At 47.4% G+C, this 22837-nt stretch overlaps 1 protein-coding gene across 2 annotated transcripts; it reads left to right on the top strand.

The window, feature by feature from the left end:
• The first annotated feature begins 785 nt into the window (after nucleotides 1–785).
• On the top strand, nucleotides 786–22508 carry igf2bp3 (insulin-like growth factor 2 mRNA binding protein 3). Of its 2 annotated transcripts, XM_086171766.1 has the most exons (16): nucleotides 786–1686; nucleotides 2653–2713; nucleotides 6789–6837; nucleotides 9106–9157; nucleotides 9344–9407; nucleotides 10057–10341; nucleotides 10466–10600; nucleotides 10841–10963; nucleotides 11041–11176; nucleotides 12525–12656; nucleotides 12835–12903; nucleotides 14121–14240; nucleotides 14356–14430; nucleotides 14568–14699; nucleotides 18219–18332; nucleotides 19756–22508. In XM_086171766.1, the coding sequence occupies exons 1-16, from the start codon at nucleotides 1512–1514 to the stop codon at nucleotides 19870–19872; spliced, it is 1839 nt and encodes a 612-aa protein (XP_086027892.1). In that variant the 5' UTR covers nucleotides 786–1511; the 3' UTR covers nucleotides 19873–22508. The 2 variants fall into 2 exon arrangements, with proteins under 2 accessions (XP_086027892.1, XP_086027893.1); XM_086171767.1 differs by lacking the exon at nucleotides 12835–12903.
• The last annotated feature ends 329 nt before the right edge of the window (nucleotides 22509–22837 follow it).

Genomic DNA, 22837 nt, shown 5'->3' on the forward strand with positions numbered 1-22837 from the left:
CGTTATATAGGACAAGGGGGGGCACCTCTGCGTCGATGAGGCCCCTCCCACTCCCACTCCCACTCTGAGCAGCACTCAGATCCATTATGGTGGCGCGCAGCGTGGAGCCACGGCCATGTGCCGCCGAGTCTTCGTCCGCGCCGTGTTTTTTTATTTACCTTTTTTTTTTTTTTTTTTTTTTAAGAAAGATGGCCACGGGTGGGTCACGTCACGGCAGGCCTTCTCGGGGAATTTTTTTTTTTTTTTTTTTGGGTGTCGGCGGATGGCTCCAGCCTAGTTGGGAGAAGATGGATGCCGTCATTTTGGAGAGTAATACGTGTCATTCCCACGTTGCACGGAGGCCCGAGTGGCGGCGCAGGGTCCTCCCCGTCCTCCAGCCTTCCCAAACGGAATCCGTGCACGATTTAACAATATACCCCCCCACACACACTCACTGTGCACGCACACACACATAAACGCACACATCATTTATGAATGGCCCCACCCCCCACCTCTTTACCATCACCACTTTCTCCCACCGTGACATCCGTGGATTCCCCCCACCCCACCCCCGACATATCTCCTCTCCACTCCACTCCACTTTTTTTTTTTTTTTTTTTTTTTTTTTACTATCCCCTCCTCTCGACCAATGAGAATCGGGGTTTTCTGCGTGGAAGCGGAGGGGGTGGTTTGCGTAAAACGCACGGCGGGTTCGCACGGAATCCCTCTTTTACGCACAGATCTGGCCAGGTTTTCTCTCTCTCTCCCGACACTATAATCCCACTCTTCCCCTCCTTTTTTTTTCTTCATCCCCCCCTCCAATCCCAAACACTTAATTGAGCAATTGGGATTCCTCACGTGTGGGCTGATTTGTAGTTCGAACACGTGGCTCATTCAAAAAAAGAGTATTTCTCTCTCTCTCTCTCTCTCTCTCTCTCTTTCTCCTCCTCTTCTTCCTCTGGGGACTAGATTTAGAGGCGGGAGCCGGCTTTTTTTTTTTTTTTTTTTTTTAAACCGTGTGTGACATTTTTCTCTTCAACCCCTCCCCAACAACATTTTTTTTTCTCAATTTTTTTAAAAAAAATCAAATTCAGATCCGCTTTCTTTTCTGATTTCCGATTTTTTTTTTTTTTTTTTTTGGAGACGCGAGATTAATATTTTATTTATTGCGCGGCGGAAGGGGGCGAGGGTTGGTTCGGAGAGAGAGAGAGAGAGAAAGAGAGAGAGAGAGAGAGAGAGAGGGCGGCACAGTGAGAGGGTGCCGGTTTAAATCCATCTGTGGCTTTTTGGACGACCGGGACGCACGCCACTGCCACGGCGTAGTAGTTTGAAAAAAAAAAAAAGAAAGGGGGAAGAAACAAACAAAAAAAAGGGCGATTTCGGTTCCTTCCGAACAACGCGCAGCCCCCCCACCCCAACCCCACCCTCCCTCCAAAAAAAAAAAAAAAAATCTTTCTCACCCCCCCACCCCCCTCCACAATCCGGTACAAGAAGAAGAAGAAGAAGAAGAGGGAGGAAGAAGGAGAAATAAAATGAATAAGCTATACATCGGCAACGTGAGCGCGGAGGCGAGCGAGGAGGACTTGGAAAGTATCTTCGAGCAGTGGAAGATCCCGCACAGCGGTCCGTTCCTGGTCAAGACCGGCTATGCCTTCGTGGATTGCCCCGACGAGAAGGCTGCGATGAAGGCCATCGATGTTCTTTCAGGTGAGGAAACACGTGCACAAACACACACGCACACCTTTGTTTTAAAATTTTGCACAAGTGTTACTTTGACCGATGCTGCGTTTTGTTATCCTAGAATTGCTTATGGTTGCGCACAGGGAAAACGCGTGAAAGTCCTATAAGGGTGGGTGTGTGTGTGTGTGTGCGTGTGTGTGTGTGTGCGGCTTCTGTCTCTCACACAACCTTTACTTGGCCTTTCTGACACACACTCAAGCGAAATGGCGCCCTTTTTTAATTAGAATTAACCCCACACACAAACCCTGGATATATGTTTAAAAACCTAGGACGGTAATGGAAGGTCCGTGAAGGCACCATCAAGTGAACCTTTTTTTTATTTTACCCACTCCCACTCGTGTTTTAAGCCCACTAGCCGACTTTGACAGGGGTTAGGGTTAGGGGTTTTGCTTCTGTGAGATTTCCTTGCACCCACAAACCCACACTTTCTTGTCTTATCTTTTATTTAATCGGAACTTCCACAGCTCGGCTACGTCGTGGAGCCATTTTGCCCACGCTAACACACCAGGTGGTTGTGATTGTGTTTTTGTACACACACACACACTCACACACACATAGCGTGGAGACACGTTTCGTGTTTTTAAATGTATTTATTTCAACTTCACCCCTGCGTGCTTTATATCTAAAATATATATTTTATTCTTAAAAAGGACACGCCGATTTTAAATGGGTTGTTGACGCAACAGCATGCAGTCTGGCGTGTGTCCTCCACACACACACACACACACACACACACACACTCACACACACACATACACTTTCAAGCTATTTGTTTCCCTCATGTCACAAATAGCCGTGTTGTGTTCATGTTATTATGCTCCTTTATTATTATTATTATTACGACGTCCGTTTCCATTATTTAACCCCCCCTCTTTTAAAAATACGAAAATCGCACTTCAGCTTTTAATTTTTTTAAATTTTTTTGTTTCCTAGGTAAAGTTGAACTCCATGGGAAACTTCTCGAAGTGGAGCACTCTGTGCCCAAACGTCAAAGGTAGGACGATTTTTATAAAATAGTCTCTCTTCCTCGTCTCCGAGCTCCCCCGCTTTTTCAATTTCCCCTAAAAATCCATTTATTTTCAACACACTTTCTCCAAAGATGGTGGTGATGCGTTTGCGTGCGTTAACTCTGCAGTAAAAATCCAATTAAAAAATAAAAATAAAATCCCGGATTGAGGTGTCAGTGTCCCCCTGAACGCGTCGTCGTGCGTTTTTTTTTTTTTTTTTTTGCGTTCAAGCAGCATACCTTTTGAACTAGTGAGTGTTTATGAGCTTTTTTTTTCCCCCCTTGCATTTAAAATATTTTAAAACGCTGCAAATCTGGAGGGCAGGAGGTGAAGTGTGTGTGTGAGTGTGTGTGTGTGTGTTGAAGCAGGGTTAGATCCCAGGCTGAGGGCCTTCTGGAGTCCTCCTTTTGAAGGCTCTCTCTCCTCCCTCTCCTGCACATTTGGAAAGGACCACCCCCCCTTCAAACCCAGTTACGACCCCCCCCCCTCCACACACACACACACACACACACACACTCTGCAATTTACATAAATCGTAACTCTAAGTTCTTGGGAAACACTGGAGGCTTCCGCTCCCCCCCTCTCTTTTAGTGATACGTTTGAATCCTCGCCCCCCCCCCCCTTTATTTTTATTTAAACGTGGGATTAATTTCCAAATTACAATTCCACTGCTTGTGTTTTCACCTCGCGCAGAGTCGCTGGTTCAAATCCGACTTATTTACTTTTTTAATTTCCTTCACGGAGCATGCGTTCTGGTTCAGCGACCTCTCTAAATCGCAAGTGTGTGGATGTGTATCAAGCAAATGGCGAGTGTTTTATATTCTTTTTAAGAGGAAGGGGGACTTTTTAGAATATCTTTCCCTCCGTGGAAATGTTTTTGTGTCTTTAAAATCTCCTTTTTCCCGCCCCGGAATTAGCCAGGTGAGCTGCGTGAGGGGAAAACTACCCTAGATCGCACCCTAGTGACGTCGCTTTTGCGTACCCTCTTGTCATTTCCGGCTTTTCAGTGTTAGCGGCGCAGCCAGAACCCCCTCCCCCAGCCGCTGTCTTGCAGTTGTGTGTGTGTGTGTGTGTGTGTGTCCCTGCAAATATGGAGTCGTTGGGCCGACCAATCACCAGGCCGTAACCTTTGCACCCGCCGCAACAGGCTGCAGGGATCATGGCGTTGGTTGGTGCTTCTTTGCTTTTTTTTTTTTGCTTTTTTTCATTTCCTGTCAGGTGACACAGCAGTATATTTCCCAATTAGCACCCTCCCCCGCTTTCTTTTTTCCCAATGAAGACGCAAGAAGACTTGCGTAAATCTCAAACCTGAGCCCGTGTGTGTGTGTGTGTTCTTACACCAACTTCCCCATTTCCTGGGTCCCACTCCGACAAGGAGGAGGCCCATTTTATTCATATATTATTCTACTTTTTTTAAACCCGGCCACATGTGCCGGGAGGGAAACGAATAGCTTGAAAGTGCAATACCTACGCCATTATTAAACACACGTGGCGCGGCCATGACGGTCTGTGTACACATTGTGCGTCAGAGAAAACAGGGCGCCGTAAGATGTGGGGGGGTTACGAGGTCATGGGGGGGGGGGATTCGGAGCCGTCGTCTCGCGTGGAAACCGGAGAATTATGAATGCGTTGCTTGTTTTGCCCTCCCTCCCCCCATTTTCAGCCCTCCCACCGGGACCCGCTCCCACATGGCGGTACATTCTTTTTACCTTTATGGAAGTTTACCGTGAATCGCAACGCTTTCTTTTTTCGGGGAGGGTGTGTGTGTATGTGTGTGTGTGTGTGTGCATTCGCGGCCCGCGAGAAGTCGGTTGGTGGGGCGCGAGGTCAGTCACTCAGAACCGCGCATACTGAATAGTCAATGGGGTGGACGAGCGCCGGGCGTCACACACGGCGAGAAGAAAAGATCAGCGTTCCCCCCGGGGGGTTATTTTATATTTTGCACGTGCTGCTGCCCAGACAGGCCTTGGGTGCGGAGGAGGGGGATTCATCCACATTTCAGGGGGAAATAAGGAGTTTTGGTCCCGGCGCTGGCCGTCACATGATGAAATGACCCCCGGCTCCTCCTGGCCCTCACCCATCTTCTTCGCCGCCCTCCCACTTTTTTTTTTTTTTTTTTTATTAAGCCCCCACTCTCCCATGTATCCTGTCAGTGGACTTGCCCGTGTCTATGGCAACCAGGGCCCCACCCCCCACAGGGCAGAGTGGGCCCTTGTTACCCTTTTTCCTGAAACCGGACTTGTCCCCCCCAACCCCCCTCCCCGATCGAAGGCTAGCAGAAGGGAATGTATACCAACCCCCACCGCACCCTGACTTCCTCGCGTCCACCGAGCCATAGGTTTGCGCATTTGCAGTTTTTTTTTTTTTTTTTTTTTTTTTTTTTCGCGTGGTGTTCCCACCGCAATGCAGAATGTGCATTGGGAGGGGCTGGAGAGGACGGGGTTGGGGGGGCGGGATCAGTCGGGAAGGGGGACAGCGGGCTGGAAATTCCTCCTGGAAGTTATCTGGGAATTTTCTTAGCCATCCTGGTGTGTGTCTTTTTTTTTTTTTTTTTTTTTAATTAATTTTTAATTTTTTTTTTTTTTAAATGGTGTGTTTGACACGTGGTGTTAATCCTATCTTGCTACTACTAGTCGGTATCACTTTTTTCGTCTTTTGCAAAACCTCCACTTTTTTATTTTTTTTTTTATTTTACCCAATCATTTTTAAATTTAGGGGCAGCAGGCGTGTCGGAAGGTTTTGCATTCAGGAAAGCATTTTAGCGTTAAAACTGCTTAACGCTTTCGATTGCTAGTCAGCTTTGCATTTCCGGCGACGCTGACTAGCAAAAGGCTCCCAGACTAGCAAAAATCATGGCCACCTATTTATTTATTTATTTTTTATTTTGAAGGAAAAAATCTTTGTTCCAGAGAATGCCCGCTTTGTATTTTACCAAAATGTTTAAATTTTGTGGGAGACATGCTGGAAGTTTTGGCCCTCAGGAAACACTTCGCTTCCAGTCAGTCAAGGGGCCTTTTAAAACTGCTAAACACTTTTGTATGCTAGTCAGTGTTGCTTTTCTAGTGACTCTGACGAGCAAAAATGTGCTTTTCTCCCGAGAAACACCTATTTCTTCCAGATAATTTCAAATTAAAGATACAAAGCGTTTATTGTCACATGTCCAGTGTAGAAACATGTTTCACTGTACAGTAAAATTCCTACTTTGCTGTCTGCAGTGCATTTGGATATGCTGATAGAAGAGTGTAAACATTATTCTAAATAGGGTTAGATATAAATAATGAATATGAACATTGCTGTAGAACGGTGGCAGGACAATAAGACGTTTAGGGGAAGACATTTTTGGCAGGTGTTGCCGTCACAAAACCATTTTAGCTTGGAAGCAGCCTTTAAAAGCGCTAGACGGTATTGTGCGCGAGTAGCGACGCTAACTAGCAAGCCTCCGTGCGGAGTGCACGTGTAATCCATTTTTATTACTAGAGGCGGTCGGTATCAGAATTTTGGAAAACCCTCATTTTACCCATTTTTTATTTATTTTTTTATTTTTAATTTTTTTGGGGGGGGGGCTGGTGTCAAATGGCGTTGCGCCTCAAAACCATTAGCGCCGAAACGGAGCTGCGGAGCTTTTGAATCCGCTAAATGGTGCTGTTAGGTTTCCAATCATGCTTTCCGTTATCAAAATCAGACGCCAAGTGGCGGTGGTTAAAAAAAAATTGACTTGTGTGTGTGTGTGTTTGCTTCCATGTTCAAACCCAATGGCGCTAACCCCTGCGCGACCTCCGCACAGCTAGCATAGGTCGTACGCCAGCGTCTTGCCTCCCGGACAAATCGTAGTATATAATCGCACCCCAACCTGCCATTACCTCCCTTTGCACCCTCTGAGGCTCTGACGCCACGGGGGCGTGGCGTGCTAACGCTAATTTACGCTTTTATTATCATTTTCCCGCACCCCTCCGTCCCTCGCCCTTTCCGTCTCTTCGCCATATCAACTCAGCTTTGTGTTTTTTTTTTTTGTTTGTTTTTTCATGCACTTCTTCGCCTTCATCCGTCTTCTCCTCTCCCCAGGAGCTGCAAGCTGCAGATCAGGAACATCCCGCCTCACATGCAGTGGGAGGTGAGTGCTAACGGGCCGTTGCGGGCTTCCACGGCGAGGCATGGCCGGGTCGAACAACCCGGGAGTCACCCCTCGCCTCCCTCCAGGTTTTCCAGTTTAGCACGTGCCGGCTTTTGTTTGTGCAGGGCCGCGGCGTGACGCGCCGTCCGGGGTTCGGGGTGAGTGCGCGACCGGAACAAACTTGTTTCCTGGTGTTCCTCAGCATGATTAAATGCAGGGGTGGGGGGGGTCGAGAAGGCCAACGACGTCGGCAAACTCTCGCGCGAGCTAGAATCTCATCACATTTTTTTTTTTTTAAAACACTACACAAAGACAATGAGGGAATCATTACAGATTCGTCCCTTTTTTTTTTTTTTTTTTTTTTTTTTTCTCTCCCTCCCCCCCCTCTCCCACGCAACCAGAAGCTCAAGCTGGAATCGGCAGCTTGAGCGCACACGCGTGTGTGTGTGTGTGTGTGTGTGTGTGTGAGATCTCTGTTGCATTACATTCCTACATGGCGGCCGCTTGCTACTCATGACTCGACTGTTATGAGATGACTTTTCCCCTTTTTTTTTTTTATTTCAATGTTTCAAGCTAAACGGGCGACACGTGAGACTCCATCGCCATGGCAACTTTCAAGACAAATACATAAAATTCAGTGGCTTTTTTTTTTTAACATATATAATTTACTTCATTCAACAGTGAGGCTCAAATCTATCTCAAACCCTTGCCGTGTGTAATTTTCTTATACCTTCCTGCACAGGAAAGGTGGGAAAATTATGATTTAAAAACAATAATAATAATGATAAATAACCCTAACACGTGTAAGATATTAAAATGTGGTACTATAAAGTGTGCATTGTCAGGTTTCAAGGCTGCTGCCTGATCAGAGAGAAACGTTAGTGTCGTGTGTGTGTGTGTGTGTGTGTGTGTGTGTGTCAGGCTTGCTCTGTAATACTAGCATTAGCTGCATCCTTAAATGAGTTGCGCATGTTTTTATCAATATCACAATTTCCAGAGTCCTTTAGGGGAGGACGGGCAAATATCAAACTTAAATGTTCATGTGACGTTCAAGAGTCTGCAGTTGACTTCCTCCGCCGTCTTTGTTAGCGTTGCAGCCCCCCCACGGCTCCTCCCTTTTAATTCCCCCACAGAAGAAAAAGACTTCCCACACACACACACACACGTATACATACCTACGTATGTACATGCACAGCCAGCATTATGCCAAACTGAGGCGGATGTCTTTTTTTTTTTTTTTTTTTTTTTTTTAAATGGTTTTTCTGCTTTGCCCACGCGTGTCAGGCCGCATTCGGAGCATGTAGCGTGAGGGAGCTGTTTTGCTTTTTTTTTTTTTTTTTTTAACCCCCCCCCCAAAAAAAAAAAAAAAAAACAGGACATGGAGGTCCCCCAACCTTAGCATGTAAGATTTTTTTTTGGACTAAAATGCACCGTATGGATCAGGTGGATAAGACCGTGTGTGTGTGTGTGTGAGACGTTCAGAGTTCAGTCTTTATTGGGTGGGTGGGCCGCGAGAGCGGAGTTCCCCATGTGCTCCAATTCACAGAATGTGTAGCATGAGCGGGTCCCCCTCCCCCCACCTCCACAGCCAACGCTTCCTAGTGGAATGTACTCCACCCTTTCCTGAACGGCCCGGGTTGCCATTGGTCGATCTCCCCGGGACGGACGGACGGCGTAGCCAACCGACGGCGAGCGAGTCGGGCGGCTCCGAGGGCGGGGGGGCGGGTGGGGGGCTCGTATCAGAGCGACGGCAGCCAATGGCGGCGGGTCGCGGTGACCGAGGGGCAGGAGGGTTGCTCGGTCGGTGGTTGGGTTGAGCTCTCGGGGAGGGGCGACGGGGGGGGCGTGGCCTCGGTTCAACTAATGGAGCACGGTCAAAGGTCTTAGCTTAGCTTCGACCCCGCGCCAACTCCCCCCCCCCCCCCTTCCTACCCCCGACCAATCACGTCCATCAATGGAGCACCTGTGGAAACACACGTATCCGCGGACAAACAATCAGGTTTCCACCTGGTGAAATCCCTCATTAGCGGACAAAATTTTGTTTTGGTAGCCTCGTTGCTTCCATCCTTGTTTAACATAAATGTCCAAACACGAGAAAACGCACCCCAACTCGCCCGGCGCCGCGGCGTCACGCCGAAGGAAGCCTGGATTCAACGGCCTTTTTAACATCGGGGTCGGTAACGGGTGGCGGCCGGTTTGCGACCGCTCTGGCCGAAGCTACTAGATTCTCGCTAATTTTATTTATTTCCCTGTTTTGTCTCCCTCCAGGTTTTGGACGGTATGCTCGCTCAGTATGGCGCCGTGGAAAGCTGTGAACAAGGTAAGCGCGAACCTCGCCGTCCGCCGTGCTTCTTGCGCCGTCGACCGGCGCCCATTTTTTTTTTTTTTTTGTCAAAACGGCGTCCTTTAGTGTCCCGGCTGAGAGCGCGAGTGTCGTTTTATTTTTTTTATTTTTATTTTTCGCCGGTTATCCACGAGGTGAAGAACTTCTGTGTGTTCTCCGCAGTAAACACTGACACGGAGACTGCAGTAGTCAACGTTCGATACGCGGCGAGGGATCAGGCCAGGCTGTGAGTGAGCGCATGTACACACACACACACACACACATATATATATAAAGCAGTCACATTGACGCACAAGCTTGACTCGCCGCAGGGAAACTGCACCAATTGTCCCGAAGCCACTAGTTTTCTGCGGCTTCGAATAATGGCTGTTAGCGTGTATGTTTGTGGGGTGGAGGGAGGGAAGGTCGGGATGAAGGGGTGGGGTAAATTGGCCATATGGTGCCACCTAGTGTACATAATTTATACTCACCGGCCAACTTACTAGTAACCCCCAATTTTGGTGAGAAGTTGATCATTTGTATTGCAGTTGCGCCGCACGTCCACAGCAGCTCCGGTGTTGTCCGTCCCATATTAAAAGTACCACAATGACCCCCCCCCCTTTATTTTTTAAGCTAGTTTAGCTGCAGTGCAATAGCCAGTGGGGCCAAGACGAGCTCAGTCGCCTTTCGAAGGGATATTATCGCAAAGATGGCATTTCCGGATGTATTTTTGCGTTTCTGTCAGCTGCAAAGCAACGTTTTTCAGGGGAGGGGGTTCTGTGGTCATAGCTTGAATTAACAGGTACTAAATCACCGCGCTTAAATGTAAACGTTGACGTGTAGTTTGTTTAAGAAGCCTCTCCCGAGTCCAACACGGGTGTCTTAACGTGTCGCAGGGCAATGGAGAAGCTAAACGGATCTATGATGGAGAGCTACGCCTTGAAAGTGTCCTACATCCCCGACGAGACGGCGGCGGCGGCGGCGGAGGGTCCCTCCGCCGGGGGCCGCAGGGGCTTCGGCTCCCGCGGGCCCCCGAGGTCCGGCTCCCCGAGTCTAGGGGCCCGGCCGAAAGTCCAGTCGGACATACCGCTGCGCATGCTGGTCCCCACGCAGTTTGTGGGCGCCATCATCGGCAAGGAGGGCGCCACCATCCGCAACGTCACCAAGCAGACCCATTCAAAGTACGTACGACGAGGTCAGAACTGAGGATACGACGTGGCCAGACGCTTTGCTCCTTCTGGAATACGTATCCATTTGACCAGCATCAAATCCCCCCCTCCCCCCTTTATCGCCCCTTCCCCGAAGGATTGACATCCACAGGAAAGAGAACGCGGGCGCGGCGGAGAAACCCATCACGATCCACTCCACCGCAGAGGGTTGTTCCAACGCCTGCAGGACAATCATGGAGATCATGCAGAAGGAAGCGCTAGACACAAAGTTGTGAGTTTCTGCCTGCGCCGAGCATACGTGTCTTGTTACCCAAGCTTACTGTTCGGTATATTCCTGTGCTTCGTGTATTTGCAGTCCCTATGTCCTCTATTGTAAATCGCTTTGGATAAAAGCGTCTGCCAAATGCTTGACGACAACATATCGGTCACATGCGTACAAATTAACCGGCGTCAGAGGGCAAAGTCTCCTCTTGGGTTTTCTCCGTGTGACTTCTTGTCCGTCGTTCACCAGCACCGAGGAGATCCCGCTGAAGATCCTCGCGCACAACAACTTTGTCGGGAGATTGATCGGGAAGGAGGGGCGTAACCTGAAGAAAATCGAGCAGGACACGGGCACCAAGATCACCATCTCACCGTAAGATTGTCCCCCCCGTGCGCGTCCCGGCGCCGTCTGGCTGGATTTGGCTCGCTTCCTTGTTTATTTCTGCTCAGTCTCCAGGACCTGACGCTCTACAACCCGGAGAGGACCATCACGGTGAAAGGCCCCATCGACGCCTGCGCAAGAGCAGAAGAGGAGGTGATGAAGAAGATCAGGGAATCCTACGACAGCGACATGGCGGCTATGAATGTAAGTGCACCCCAAAGCCCGTCAACCGACGGTTGGTACGAAGATCGACCGATGAATCGTTGGACTCATTTTGCTCCATGAGCAAGATCACCAGACTTACACCCTTCGGATGGATTGTCGAGATCGGTGTTTCCCAACCTTTTTTTTTGGAGCCACGGCACATATTTTACATTAGAAAAATCACACGACGCACCTCCAAATACATGTGTCAAAAACAGTTTTTAACGAATTAGAATGAAACCGCAGTCTCAATTTGCTTAGTGGGAAATCTAATATATCTAATGTCTGCAGATTCATCAAGTTGCAATTTAAATTTCCCACTGATGTGCAACTTTTCCAGAACACTTTTTTCAATGTCCGAAGACATGTCATCAATATGTCTGAAAATGGTATTATTTGGTCTTCTGCTATGATTTTGTCGGCAGGTAGTATTAATGTTTTGCTACGGTGTGTTTGGATTTAGAGACGAGTTCAGCAACTTTATAGCAGCTTTCACTGCTTTCTCACTCGTCTTGGTAGTTTTCAGCAATGCTGCCTGTTTGTTTACGCTGATACAAGTACCGTCATTTCCGGACTATTGAGCGCACCTCAATATAAGCCGCACCGGCTAGCCGATCGCTATCTCGGGCTAACTCCTGCGCGCTAAAACCGTCAAAGTCGTTTTCTTCGGCGTCTGAGTCGAACGGACTCGGAATTTCCCGGTCGTTTCATCGGTCCGATGCGACGAGGATAAACGTCTTAGCGGCGTGAAGCTCGTTGGCGTCCCCCCACCCAAAAAAAAAGTCCATATATTAGCCGCAGCGTCGTTTACGTGAAAAAAGTCGCAGCCTATCGTCCGGAAATGACTTTTTATTTTAAAAAATGCATCACTGATCACTCTGTTGCACAGGTTCATTCACTACCCGTTGCCATGGAATACACACACTGCCCACATAGACATAGAAAGACACATTATTTGCGTTGGATAAGTAATTTTCGGACCAATCAGGCGAAAGTGGGCATTTACGCAGTGGTTGGGAAACACTGGTCTAGATTAGGTCTAAGTCTTTCTCGTCATCATATAGGTCCCCTATAAAGGGACGACGGTTGCGCTTCCAAGCGTTCCGGAAACCAGGAGTTGCTAGAAAAGTGCCAACAACATCTGGTTTCCAAGCCCAAGGCACTCACACACACAAGAGCGCCGCGCAAAAATTTCCGCATTGTGATATTATAAATACGTGGAGAAAACAATGTTTTCTAGTCCCTTCGGATCCGAAGCACGAGAGGAGGATACTTTTAATTTCGCGTACGTTTCTCAACAGAAATCAAGCATGTTGTTATGATTTAAAGTGCTCCGTTGTCCCTCCAGCTCCAGTCCAACCTGATTCCGGGTTTGAACCTGAACGCCTTGGGTTTGTTCCCCAGCGGCGCACCAGGCATGGGTCCCTCCATGTCAAGCGTCCCTCCTCCCGGAGCCCACGCCGGATGCTCTTCCTTCGGAGTAAGTCCCCCCCTCCCCCCCCCCCCGGTGCCACAAACGGCGCAGTTTGCCACAGGAACGCCGCGCCAAATGCCGGCCGAGCCGGTCTGAGGATTTATTTCCGGGGTTCCGTCGAACTGAAAATGAATTGAAATCTCAGCCTCTCGCAATCCAGTTTCATGTTTCTTTTTTCCTTTAGTGCAGTCCTTACGGGGGCGAGTGGCCATTTTGGGCCTCTATGCTGTCGGCGAGCAGCCAGACCCTCCCTGTAAGTCCCCCCCCACCCCACCCCCCCCAAAAAAAAAGTGCTTTGCACGGCTTGTGGCTGCGAGACGACCCGGCAGGGTCCGCTGCATCTAACGTCCACTCGAGCTTGCCCCCCCCCTTCCCTCGCTGCCTGGCCATCGAGGCAGGAATGTGCATGAGAAGATGGCAGGTGGGGGGAGAAAACTCACCCCCTTCACCGCCGGACAGGACAAACACCAGCTGGGGTTAAACTTTCAGTTTGGGTGCAGGCGACTGATACCGGCTGATGCGTCTTCTTAGTTTGGAAACACAAGGGTGATGAAGGAGAAGTTAGCCGTAGCATTTTTTTTGGGAGGCTCGAAGTCGTAGAGCGTCGTCGGTCCCTCTTTTTTTTCTGCCGCTTTGCAGTTGGATTTCTCAATTTCTAGCTCGGCCAGAAGTAAACATTTCGACTTTCCCCGACAAAAGATCCGTTCCAACGCAAGACAAATTAACAATGCGAGTCGAGACAACCGTAGCCAAAATCACTTAACTTTCGCCGGATCCAAAGAACAAGAGGCCTCGCCACGTCAGTCATTTTTAATTTTTTATCTTTTTCCATCGTCGCAGTCTTTTTTTTTTTTTTTTTTTCCTCACCCCGACGGGCGCCGACCCTTTTACTTGTTCAAGGACGTGAACTTTTCTCCTTTAACCGTCCAAATTGTGGTTCCGTTAATGTCGATGCACGGCCAATGTTTGTCGGCATCTTCTTCCTTTTTTTTGCCCATTTTATTAACGTCCCGTTTCGCTACTAATTTCCTTCCTTCGACATGCCGCCACCGGAAGACTCTCGCTTTACGTTCGGGAGCCGTGATAAAGGGAGAAAGTCAAACAAAAATGAAAACCGTAAAGCGCCCACCGACGGCGCCTCTCCCAAGCAAACGGCGTACGCTCCCAAGTTTCATGTCGTGCGTCAAATTGAAATTTATTGCCGTCATAAAGTCCGGGACCCCCTGTATTTAGTTTTCTTGTAAGTAGCAAGATCGCTAGATCTTCTGCTCCGAGCCATGTTGGACACCACTGGGGTTTCCTTGTGACGTTGGGACAAAATTGCCCCGACACGCATACTTGCGCCGTTCTTCGCAAGGTGAACTCGTACGCCGTGACGCGCTCGCTTCACCCTGGCGCCCCCGTCTTTGGCCCGGCGGTCTCCGTCAACCGATCACGGAAAAAAAGCGGCAACGTCTCTCCACCCGGCAGGGGCACCCGGAGTCGGAGACCGTTCACCTGTTCATCCCCGCGCTGGCGGTCGGCGCCATCATCGGAAAACAGGGTCAGCACATAAAGCAGCTGTCGCACTTCGCCGGAGCCTCGATCAAGGTGCGTGTCCACCATAAAGCGGACCTCCGTTTGTTTGCCTGTTAAAAGTCTGTTTTTCAACCGTCCCCTTGACACACCCCTTTTTAAAAAAATTTTTTTTTTTTTTTTTTTTTAGATTGCCCCTGCAGAAGGAATGGACCCCAAACAGAGGATGGTCATTATTGTCGGACCACCCGAGGCTCAGTTCAAGGTGTCATTTTATTGGTTTTCCTTAAAAAAAAAAAGATGATAAATTTCATTCTGCAAAACGAGCAGTGCCGATCACGGCTACCCAGTAGGTCCCGGACGCTTTTGCAAATAATCGCCGTGACAACCTTGTCGCCGCAGGCTCAGTGTCGCATTTTCGGGAAGCTAAAGGAGGAGAACTTCTTCGGGCCCAAGGAGGAGGTGAAACTGGAGGCGCACATCAAGGTCCCGTCGTTTGCCGCCGGCCGTGTCATTGGAAAGGGCGGCAAAACGGTAAATCCAAACTTTTTTTTTTTTTTTTTTGTAAACTTAAATCCACTTTTGTGCTGATAAATTCAGTTTTACCGGCACAAATTTTTAAAAAAATTTTTTACATTTTTTTTAATGTCATTAGACATTATCAGAAATACTGTCATGAGCTACAATTTAAATTACATGATATATTTATATATTAGAATAGAATTTATGTTCTATGCAAATTACAATTTGAGTGTGTGCGCGCATGCCATTCTAATTTGTTTAAGACAAACGCCACCGTGATGTTTTCGCAAAATCATCCATACATTTGTTTGTGAATGACGGTTGTGTGTGTGTGTGTGTGTGTGTGTGTGCGTGAGATCACCTGGGGGGAGCACATTTTTTTTTAGCATGCAAGCTACTTACACAATGTCCAAAATGATCCTACCCACTATAAAAATACAAAACATATTTATACATATATTGAATTATTTTCATGTAAAATATATTTTTACGTTACAGAACTTTGCAAACCCATATTGCACAATACAACCCAATATTTTTTTTTTTTTTTATCATGACTTTACTCTGACATGCACTGAATGGAAACAGCCTGAGATGTGTCGTCTCTAACATTAGCTACTGCCAGCCAGCGAGGAACACACTTCCAAATATCATCGTAGTTTTTATGTCTGCTCCAAAATTAATTGGCTCACCCCTTTGACCTCTTGCACTTCCACGATCGCCAAAATTTTAAAAATTCTCCTCCACCCGGCCTCAGAGTGGCTCCCTCAGGTCGGGGACTCCTGCAAAAGCCAGAGGACAACCTTTGTCCACAGAACCATCCAACTCTTCAATTCCCATCAATCCTGCAAACCCGTCATCACACCACCCATTGCGCAGTTCTGCACAGTAATTATACTTTATTTTGTTAATATTCCAAATTCAACGCTGCTACCCCATGTGCCCCCTTAGGGAAAAATAGTTTATTCTGATTCGTGACCTGTCCGAAAATGCCGCTCCACATTTCCCTTCTTGGGTACAGCGATTATCGACTGGCAGATGAGGCAAACACTTGGAAAATGACATTAAAAAAAAAAAAAAAAAGGCCTCCGCCCACCCGCGATGGAAGTGGGAAGTTTTTGGCTTCTTACTCGGTCCGGCTCCCCCGCTCATTTTAATACCCTTTCCGAAGTTTAAAAGAAATAAATGTGAGGAGAACTAGGTGACTCGCTAGCTTGTAGCACTTAGCATCGCTGAATGTGCAGGTGCGGCGATCCATGTCATTTTTTTAATTTTATTTTTTTAATGCCATGCGATTTAACACACGCTTTGCCGTCGACGTAATGGTCACCCCGATATACGCAGTCATGCGTATTTCGAAACGCTCGGTTTATTGTTGGAAGCTTATTCATCTTATTCTCTCTCTAAAGTTAGCAAGCGAGTAACCATTTCATCATATATACATATTTGATATCATCGCATTCTTTTGTATATTTCTCATAAAATTGTGTGTGTGTTTGTACTGTAAATGGTCCCCGCTTAGAGTCCTCACACAACTTGCAGTTTCAAAGCGCTTTGCAAACATCCACACACACACACACACACGTTTTCCGGGCGCTATCTACCCTAATTCCCCGACTATTTGCTGCTACTTTTATTTCCCACACGCTTTGACCCTTGCGACTAATTTATGGATTTTTACAGTCCGATGAGCTTCACGCCACCAAAATATTTAGCCTCGTCACATCGGGCCGATGAAATTTCACAATTAAGATGGCAAATGGTGACTATTTCCTGGTAGGCGCCTGTAATTTTGTATATATATATATATATATGTATATATGTGTGTGTGTGTGTGTGTGTGTGTGTGTGTTCAAGCTGGTGCAGATAATACAGTTAATAGTGGAGAACAGGAGGGGTTCTTAAAGAAGAACAGGTCTATGAGAGACGCAGTTCTTACTGGTTGATAGGTGATCAATCAAATACTTAAGTCGTGCAATAAATTGCAAATTATTTACTTAAAAATCTCACAATGTGTTTTTCTGGATATTTGTTTTAGATTTCATCACTCACAGTTGAAAAATACCTATGATAAAACTGGCAGACCTCTACACGGGAAAAGCTGAAAAATCAAGTGTGTGTGTGTGTGTGTGTGTCATCTATTTTTTCCTTTTCAAATTTAGTGGCTGCAGCTTATATCGAATTGCAATTTTTGTTTGAATTGCAATTTTTATAATTCGCTTTGGATAAAAGCGTCCGCTAAATGACTAATATACTGTATTTTCACGACTATAAGGCGCACATAAACGTCTTAGATTTTCTTCAAAATGTGCAGTGCGCCCTGTGTGTGTTGTTGCTGTCAGGCAGACGTAGTAGAGAACACCATGAGAATGTTAAATGTGTGCGTTGATTGTATAGAAAAGAATGTGTATTTGCATTATGCAGGACATTGTTGTTTTAACAACCCCGAAAATAGCAAAGAGACACGCTTATGAAGTTTAAACTGAAGGCCGTCCGCTATGGGGAGGAACATGGAAACCCAGCCGCTGCGAGAGAATTTAAAATTAATGAATCGATGGCTTACAAGTGGAAGAAGCTGGAGAACGGGCTCCGACAAGCCAAAAAGACGCAGCTGAGTTTCCGCGGACATAAAGCGAGGTGGACTGAGTCGGAGGAAGGACTCGAGCAGCGGATCATCGAGCAAAGAACGAGTGTGAACCGCTTAGATTAAGGCTGCGAGCAGCGTGGGAGCGATGGATGACCGACAGTTTCACTAAGAATGGAAGGCAGCGCCGGGCGAGTTACGCCACAATTTGCGAATGGATTGTAGACGCTCGGGCTAACGTGTCCGCCGGCACTGTTGTTCGAGCTTTCGCAAAAGCCGGCATCGTTTCCGAGGAGCCTCGCGACTCTGACAGTGAAGAAAGTGAACCTGGCATGTTTGATGGAGTTTTAGCGCAGCTGTTCAAATCACAAACAGAGGATGAGGACTTCCAATGGTTCGATTGATGACGATTGCCGGTGAAAAAATGTGATTACCAAACTCACTTTGGCTCCTGCCGTTTTTTTAAACACGCAGACTTGTATGCTTGTGTGCTGTTGTAAGCTGGACGTAGCAGAGGACACCATGAGAACGTTAAAGGGGGAAGAGTGGGCGTGGATTGCATATAAAACCCGCGCCTTATAATCAGGCGCGCCTTATGTGAGTGTTAAATACAGTAATGGCGCACATAACTGAGACTGCGCCTTTTAGTATTGCGCCTTATGGTTGGGAAAATACGGTAATACATACGGGTATGTCCAAAAATTACGGTAGCCATCAATCTTTGTCAAATGGCAATAATGCTTTTCCACAAGGCTCTTCTCTGAGGTGGGGCTAAGTTCAGTTGGTAGGAGCGGTCGTTTCAGAACAAGAATAACCCTGGTCCCAGTTCACCCATGAAGGTTAAATGTAGAGGACACACTTCTTGTCCTCAGCCAATCATTCCTCTCTTCATCCTCCTCTTTCACACAACTTTTCCGCCGCCTCCTGGTTGTCGTCCGTGACCGCAGGTAAACGACCTGCAGAACCTGACCTGCGCTGAAGTGGTGGTGCCCAGGGACCAGACGCCCGATGAGAACGACCAGGTCATCGTCAAGATCAGCGGGCACTTCTTTGCATGCCAGGTAGGTCTCGCCCCCGTCCAAAAAAAAGAAATAAAATTCAATCGCCTACCCGTCGCAACGGATCGGTCCCTCAAGGTACGGCACTTGGTTCTGGTGATAGGGCACTGGCTTCATAGGTAAAGAGGAGCAGCTTGTACTGTATAGGATAGGGAGCTGTCAGGACAGAGGCATCGCAAGCAGGTGGAGGGGAGTTTGGTGCCCGTTGTGGTTTTTGGAAGGTCAGTCGAGGAAAGTAGTGGAGTTTGGAAGTAGTGAAGTCCTGTTGGTCCATAATGATGCCATGGTTGCAAGCTGAGGCAGTAGCAAGTGGCTACACCTGCATTTTTACCATCTGAAGTTTTTGCGGGTCCTTGAACCTTCTCGGGAACTAGTATTTTTTTTCTTTTCTTTTTTCCATGCAATTGGGCAGCATAGGATCTTGGATCTGTTAAGTTCCTACTATTTGTACGGTTCTGAAGGAACTCGTGTTCGGTCGCACTCACAAGCTACAACCACCATGAGACACCACTTAAGTGCGGAGCGCCATTTTTAAACTACTTAGGCCACCGGTCTGCTGTATTCCTGCGACAAAATTGGACTGAACCAGCCGAGAAAGTGTCCAAAGACGTCCGAGCTCTTCTGACCTGCTTTGCCACAGAGGTTTTCCGCATTCAAAGCTGAGCAGAGACACTTCCTCCTAAATGAGTGGTGTTAGCTTGTGGCGTGCATTAAGGGGAGGCAGGAGTGGACCTGCATCAAAAAATGATTAAATGGCAATATTTATCAGTGATTTGCACTATAGTTGTACTTTCAATTTAATTTCACCAGTTTTTGATTGCCTTTTTTTAATTCAAAATTGCTGAACTTTTACACTTACTGTTCAAATACTGAGAAGAGACATGCGGTGAGGCAACAGACTATTGAGCCTCAATGTAGATTGTACAATGGTGGCTGATAGCTAGCATGCTCTGCACTAAGACCATGTTGCGTTCTCTCTGTATGTCTATTAAAATGTTAAAAAACATTTGCTTTATGAACTACATTTCAAATGTAGTAGTTTTTTTTTATTTTTTTTATCCACAACGGGATGTGTATTACCAGTTTGGACTAGCGAGCTGCAAAGAGCCACAGAGGCACGCAGTTCTCCTGCCTCATGGATGTCAATACCATACGTCACTGGTGTTAGTTAATAGCAGTTTTTTTTTTAGAACAAGAAGGCAACTTGGCTCTTTGTCTTCGGTTCCAGTTCTTGCAACTTTTCTGTCCAAAAACATGTACTCTCTACGAGGTGGACGTTCTGGGCAGAGGGTAGGAAAGATGTCCATCTAGTTTTTGATGTCAGCTGACATGATGTCATCGACATGTAGCGTTCCAGACCCCCTGTTAGCGTAGCCGAGCTTAATGTCCGCCCCGTTTCTTCCCCGGCAACCTGTGTCTTCCGCAGCTGGCCCAAAGGAAGATTCAGGAAATCCTGGCCCAGGTGAGGCGGCAGCAGCAGCAGCAACAGCAGCCGCCGAAATCCCCGTCCGGAGCGCAACCTCCGATACCCCGCAGGAAATAACGGACCCCCCCCTCCGGACACCTTCGCTCCGGGAGGGACGGCGGCAGGACGGCCGCCGTCCCGACGACGGGAGCCGGACGAGGCGGCAGCGCTCATCTCAGGGGAGAAGGGGGTCGAAGGTGACTCCGGAAGCCACGCCCGAACACCCCCCACCCTTGTCTTGACTTGAAAATCCAAGAGCGGCGCCGAGCACCTCCCCCACCCCCACCCCTCCCCCCCCCACGGGTGTGTTTTTATTTTTATTATTTTTTTTATTTTCTACTCTAGAAACACAAAGAAAAAAAAATAAGGACCCCCCCCCCCCCCCCTCCCACACACACAGACACACACACACCCTTCTACCACGTCTTTTGAGTGTCGTACTTCAACCCCCCCCCTCCCCCCCCTCACCGCCGCCGCCGCCGACGACGAAGTGTTTCAGTCGACGGTCTTTCTTTTGTTTCCTGCTGTTTGATTAAAGCTTGTCTCCGGAGTTTTTCCCGCGGGGTGAAGAAGGGAAACCGTCGAAGGGCCCTGTCAGACCAATGTGGGGGGGAGGTTATTTTTTTCTGGGGGGGGGGGGGCACTCGGATTGGTGTGTGTGTGTGTGTGGCCACATTCGGTGGGCGTTGGGAGGGAGGGGTTGTTTCAGGCCAGGGTGTCCTGCCCTCGCAATGATAGTGGCATTTTATAAATTTGGATGCATTTTATAGATAGACCTAAATACATAGATAAATATATATATATATTTAGAGCCGAGGGCAGCAGTGTGACTGACACCTGGGAGAAGTAGTGCCCAACTGCTCGCCGCCCAGGAAAAACGATTTAATATGCATTTTACTTAACTACCTCAGGATCTAGTACCTCAGAAGAGAAAAGAAAATGATTATATATATATATATATATATCTATATAAATATATATATGATTAAAAAAAAAAAGCTCCTTTCTTTTTATTTTGCCTTTGTGGTATTTTGTATACTTTATAAAGCTGATAGTCCTTGAACATTTTTATTTTTTTAAGAAAAAAAAAATCAAAATGCGGTCGGCCGCCAACTGACCTTGCCTTCAACTCTGGTGCTTTCAGGTGGCGTTGTACGTAACGTACGTGTGTGTGCGCGCGTGTGAGCGTGTTTGCGCATGTGTGTGTGTGTGTGTGTGTGTGAGACTAAAGATGACCCTGTACAGAAGAAGCCTATTTGTACATAGAACCCCTAAAGCAAGAGTTTCTTGGCGCAGCTGGTGGCTGACGCCATGCAGAGAAAATCGCCTCAGCTTTTTTTTTTTTTCCCCTCCTCCCCCCCGACCCCTCCTGAGGGTACACTATATATATATATTTTTTTTTTTTTTTTTTTTTGGGAAAAAAAAACTTAAGCATCATAACTAAAACTATACAGAAAGCCAACCGCATGTATTTGCAGCAATGCCATTTTAATTTGAGGAATGACATTTATTATTATTTTTTATTTCTAAGGGTACTTTTGTCAATTTCCTTTCTTGCCCCCCCCCCCGGGGCGGACAGTGGCGCCCGGCACCAGTCGCAGCCTCCACGCTAGCAGTTTTCGACAACACCATCTTGAGCCCGTCATGGGTTAGTTATTATTAAAATGATCACAGAACAAAAGTCTTATCACTGCGTTGTGAGGGAGGAGTTGTGTGTGTGTGTGTGTGGGGGGGGGGGAGGGGTGAGGGTGCACTGACGGATGCATTATTTTAATTTTTTTTTGCTATAAAATTTTTTCCACCCCGCCCCCCTCCATGTTCTGTGACCTTCAAATTTGACTATCCAAGGTGGGGTGTGTGTGTGTGTGGGGGGGGGGGGGGGGGGGGTCCTGATGCGACTGTCTCATCGTGCCGAACTTAAATGTCTTGTGGTTTTTTTTAAAAGCGCTCGAGTGTGTATCCATGCTTCCACAGTAGAACGCCATCTACCTCAGCCGAGGGCGGCGGGGGGCGGGGGGGGGCGACCCGTGCAACCCCCCCCACCCCACCCCCACGCCACCACTGAGCGCCAGCGCGCACTGATACCTCAAACCTCCCCTTCCTGGATCCTATCACTTCTGGCCACACCATCCCGAGGCCGCGCTAAAGTTTAGCGGCGCAAGCGACCCCTGACCCCTGCCGACCCCCCCCCCCCTACTTCCTGCCTGCTCGCAACCCAAAACGCCCCCTTCCCCCCCCCTTCCCTCCGCCTAACCCCCATGTTATTTTTTTTCGCAGTTTGTTTTGATCTACCTCTTTAGATATGTATTTGAAGTAGAGGCATTCTATTCGTTAGCATTTAGCACCCCAAACCCCAGATATAAATGAAAAGTTTAAAATTCAACCACGTACTTTTTTTTTTTTTTTTTTTTTTTTTTTTTTTTTTTTTTTAGGATCGAGATGATTGCAAACGATCAATATTTTTGTCTGTTTATGTATTACACACACACACACACACACATTCTTGGCTCGATTTAAAAATCCCCAATCAGCGGTTTGATTTTCTACTTCCTGTCTTTCGGTGGGGCTACTTAAAGCTGTATTTGGAGTTTCGATTGGGATTCTTTCTTTTTGTGAAGAGGGTCAATCATGAAAGATCATCTTTTTTTTTTTAATATTTAAAAGGGCCTTTTTTTTTTTTTTTTTTTTGAAATAAAAATATATACAAGTCCTGACTCCGCCCCCCTCCCTTTCAATTTTATTATTTTTTTTTACCCTCAAAGAAGCTACTCATCCACCTGGTAGCTGTTTTTTTTTTTTCCTTCCGTTAAGCGTTTTCTCGGCCGCTTTGACGCTGAACGTTCTCTCGCCATGGGATGGAAATCAGGGACCCCCCCCAAGTTTTTTCAAATAGTGATAGAACTTCAGCATGATATTCCCCCTCCTCCTCCCACAAACCCCCACCTATCTGGAGACATGCTTGTGCCCCTTCACCTCCCCTTCACACAGTTCCACTTGTCAAATGCCTCTGAATAAAGTGAAAAATCAATACTGGGGTTTCTAT

The sequence above is a fragment of the Fistularia commersonii genome, chromosome 24, assembly GCF_037954325.1.
Source record: "Fistularia commersonii isolate RoL2024-O1a breed Wild chromosome 24, RoL_Fcom_v1.0, whole genome shotgun sequence".
Lineage (NCBI taxonomy): Eukaryota > Metazoa > Chordata > Actinopteri > Syngnathiformes > Fistulariidae > Fistularia > Fistularia commersonii.

Excerpts from the sequence above, each read along its gene's own strand:
- igf2bp3 (XM_086171766.1), top strand. The coding sequence starts at position 1,512 with ATGAATAAGCTATACATCGGCAACGTGAGCGCGGAGGCGAGCGAGGAG. Across the intron at positions 2,714-6,788 it reads TCTGTGCCCAAACGTCAAAG|GAGCTGCAAGCTGCAGATCA; the intron begins GTAGGACGATTT and ends TCCTCTCCCCAG. Across the intron at positions 9,158-9,343 it reads CGTGGAAAGCTGTGAACAAG|TAAACACTGACACGGAGACT; the intron begins GTAAGCGCGAAC and ends TGTTCTCCGCAG.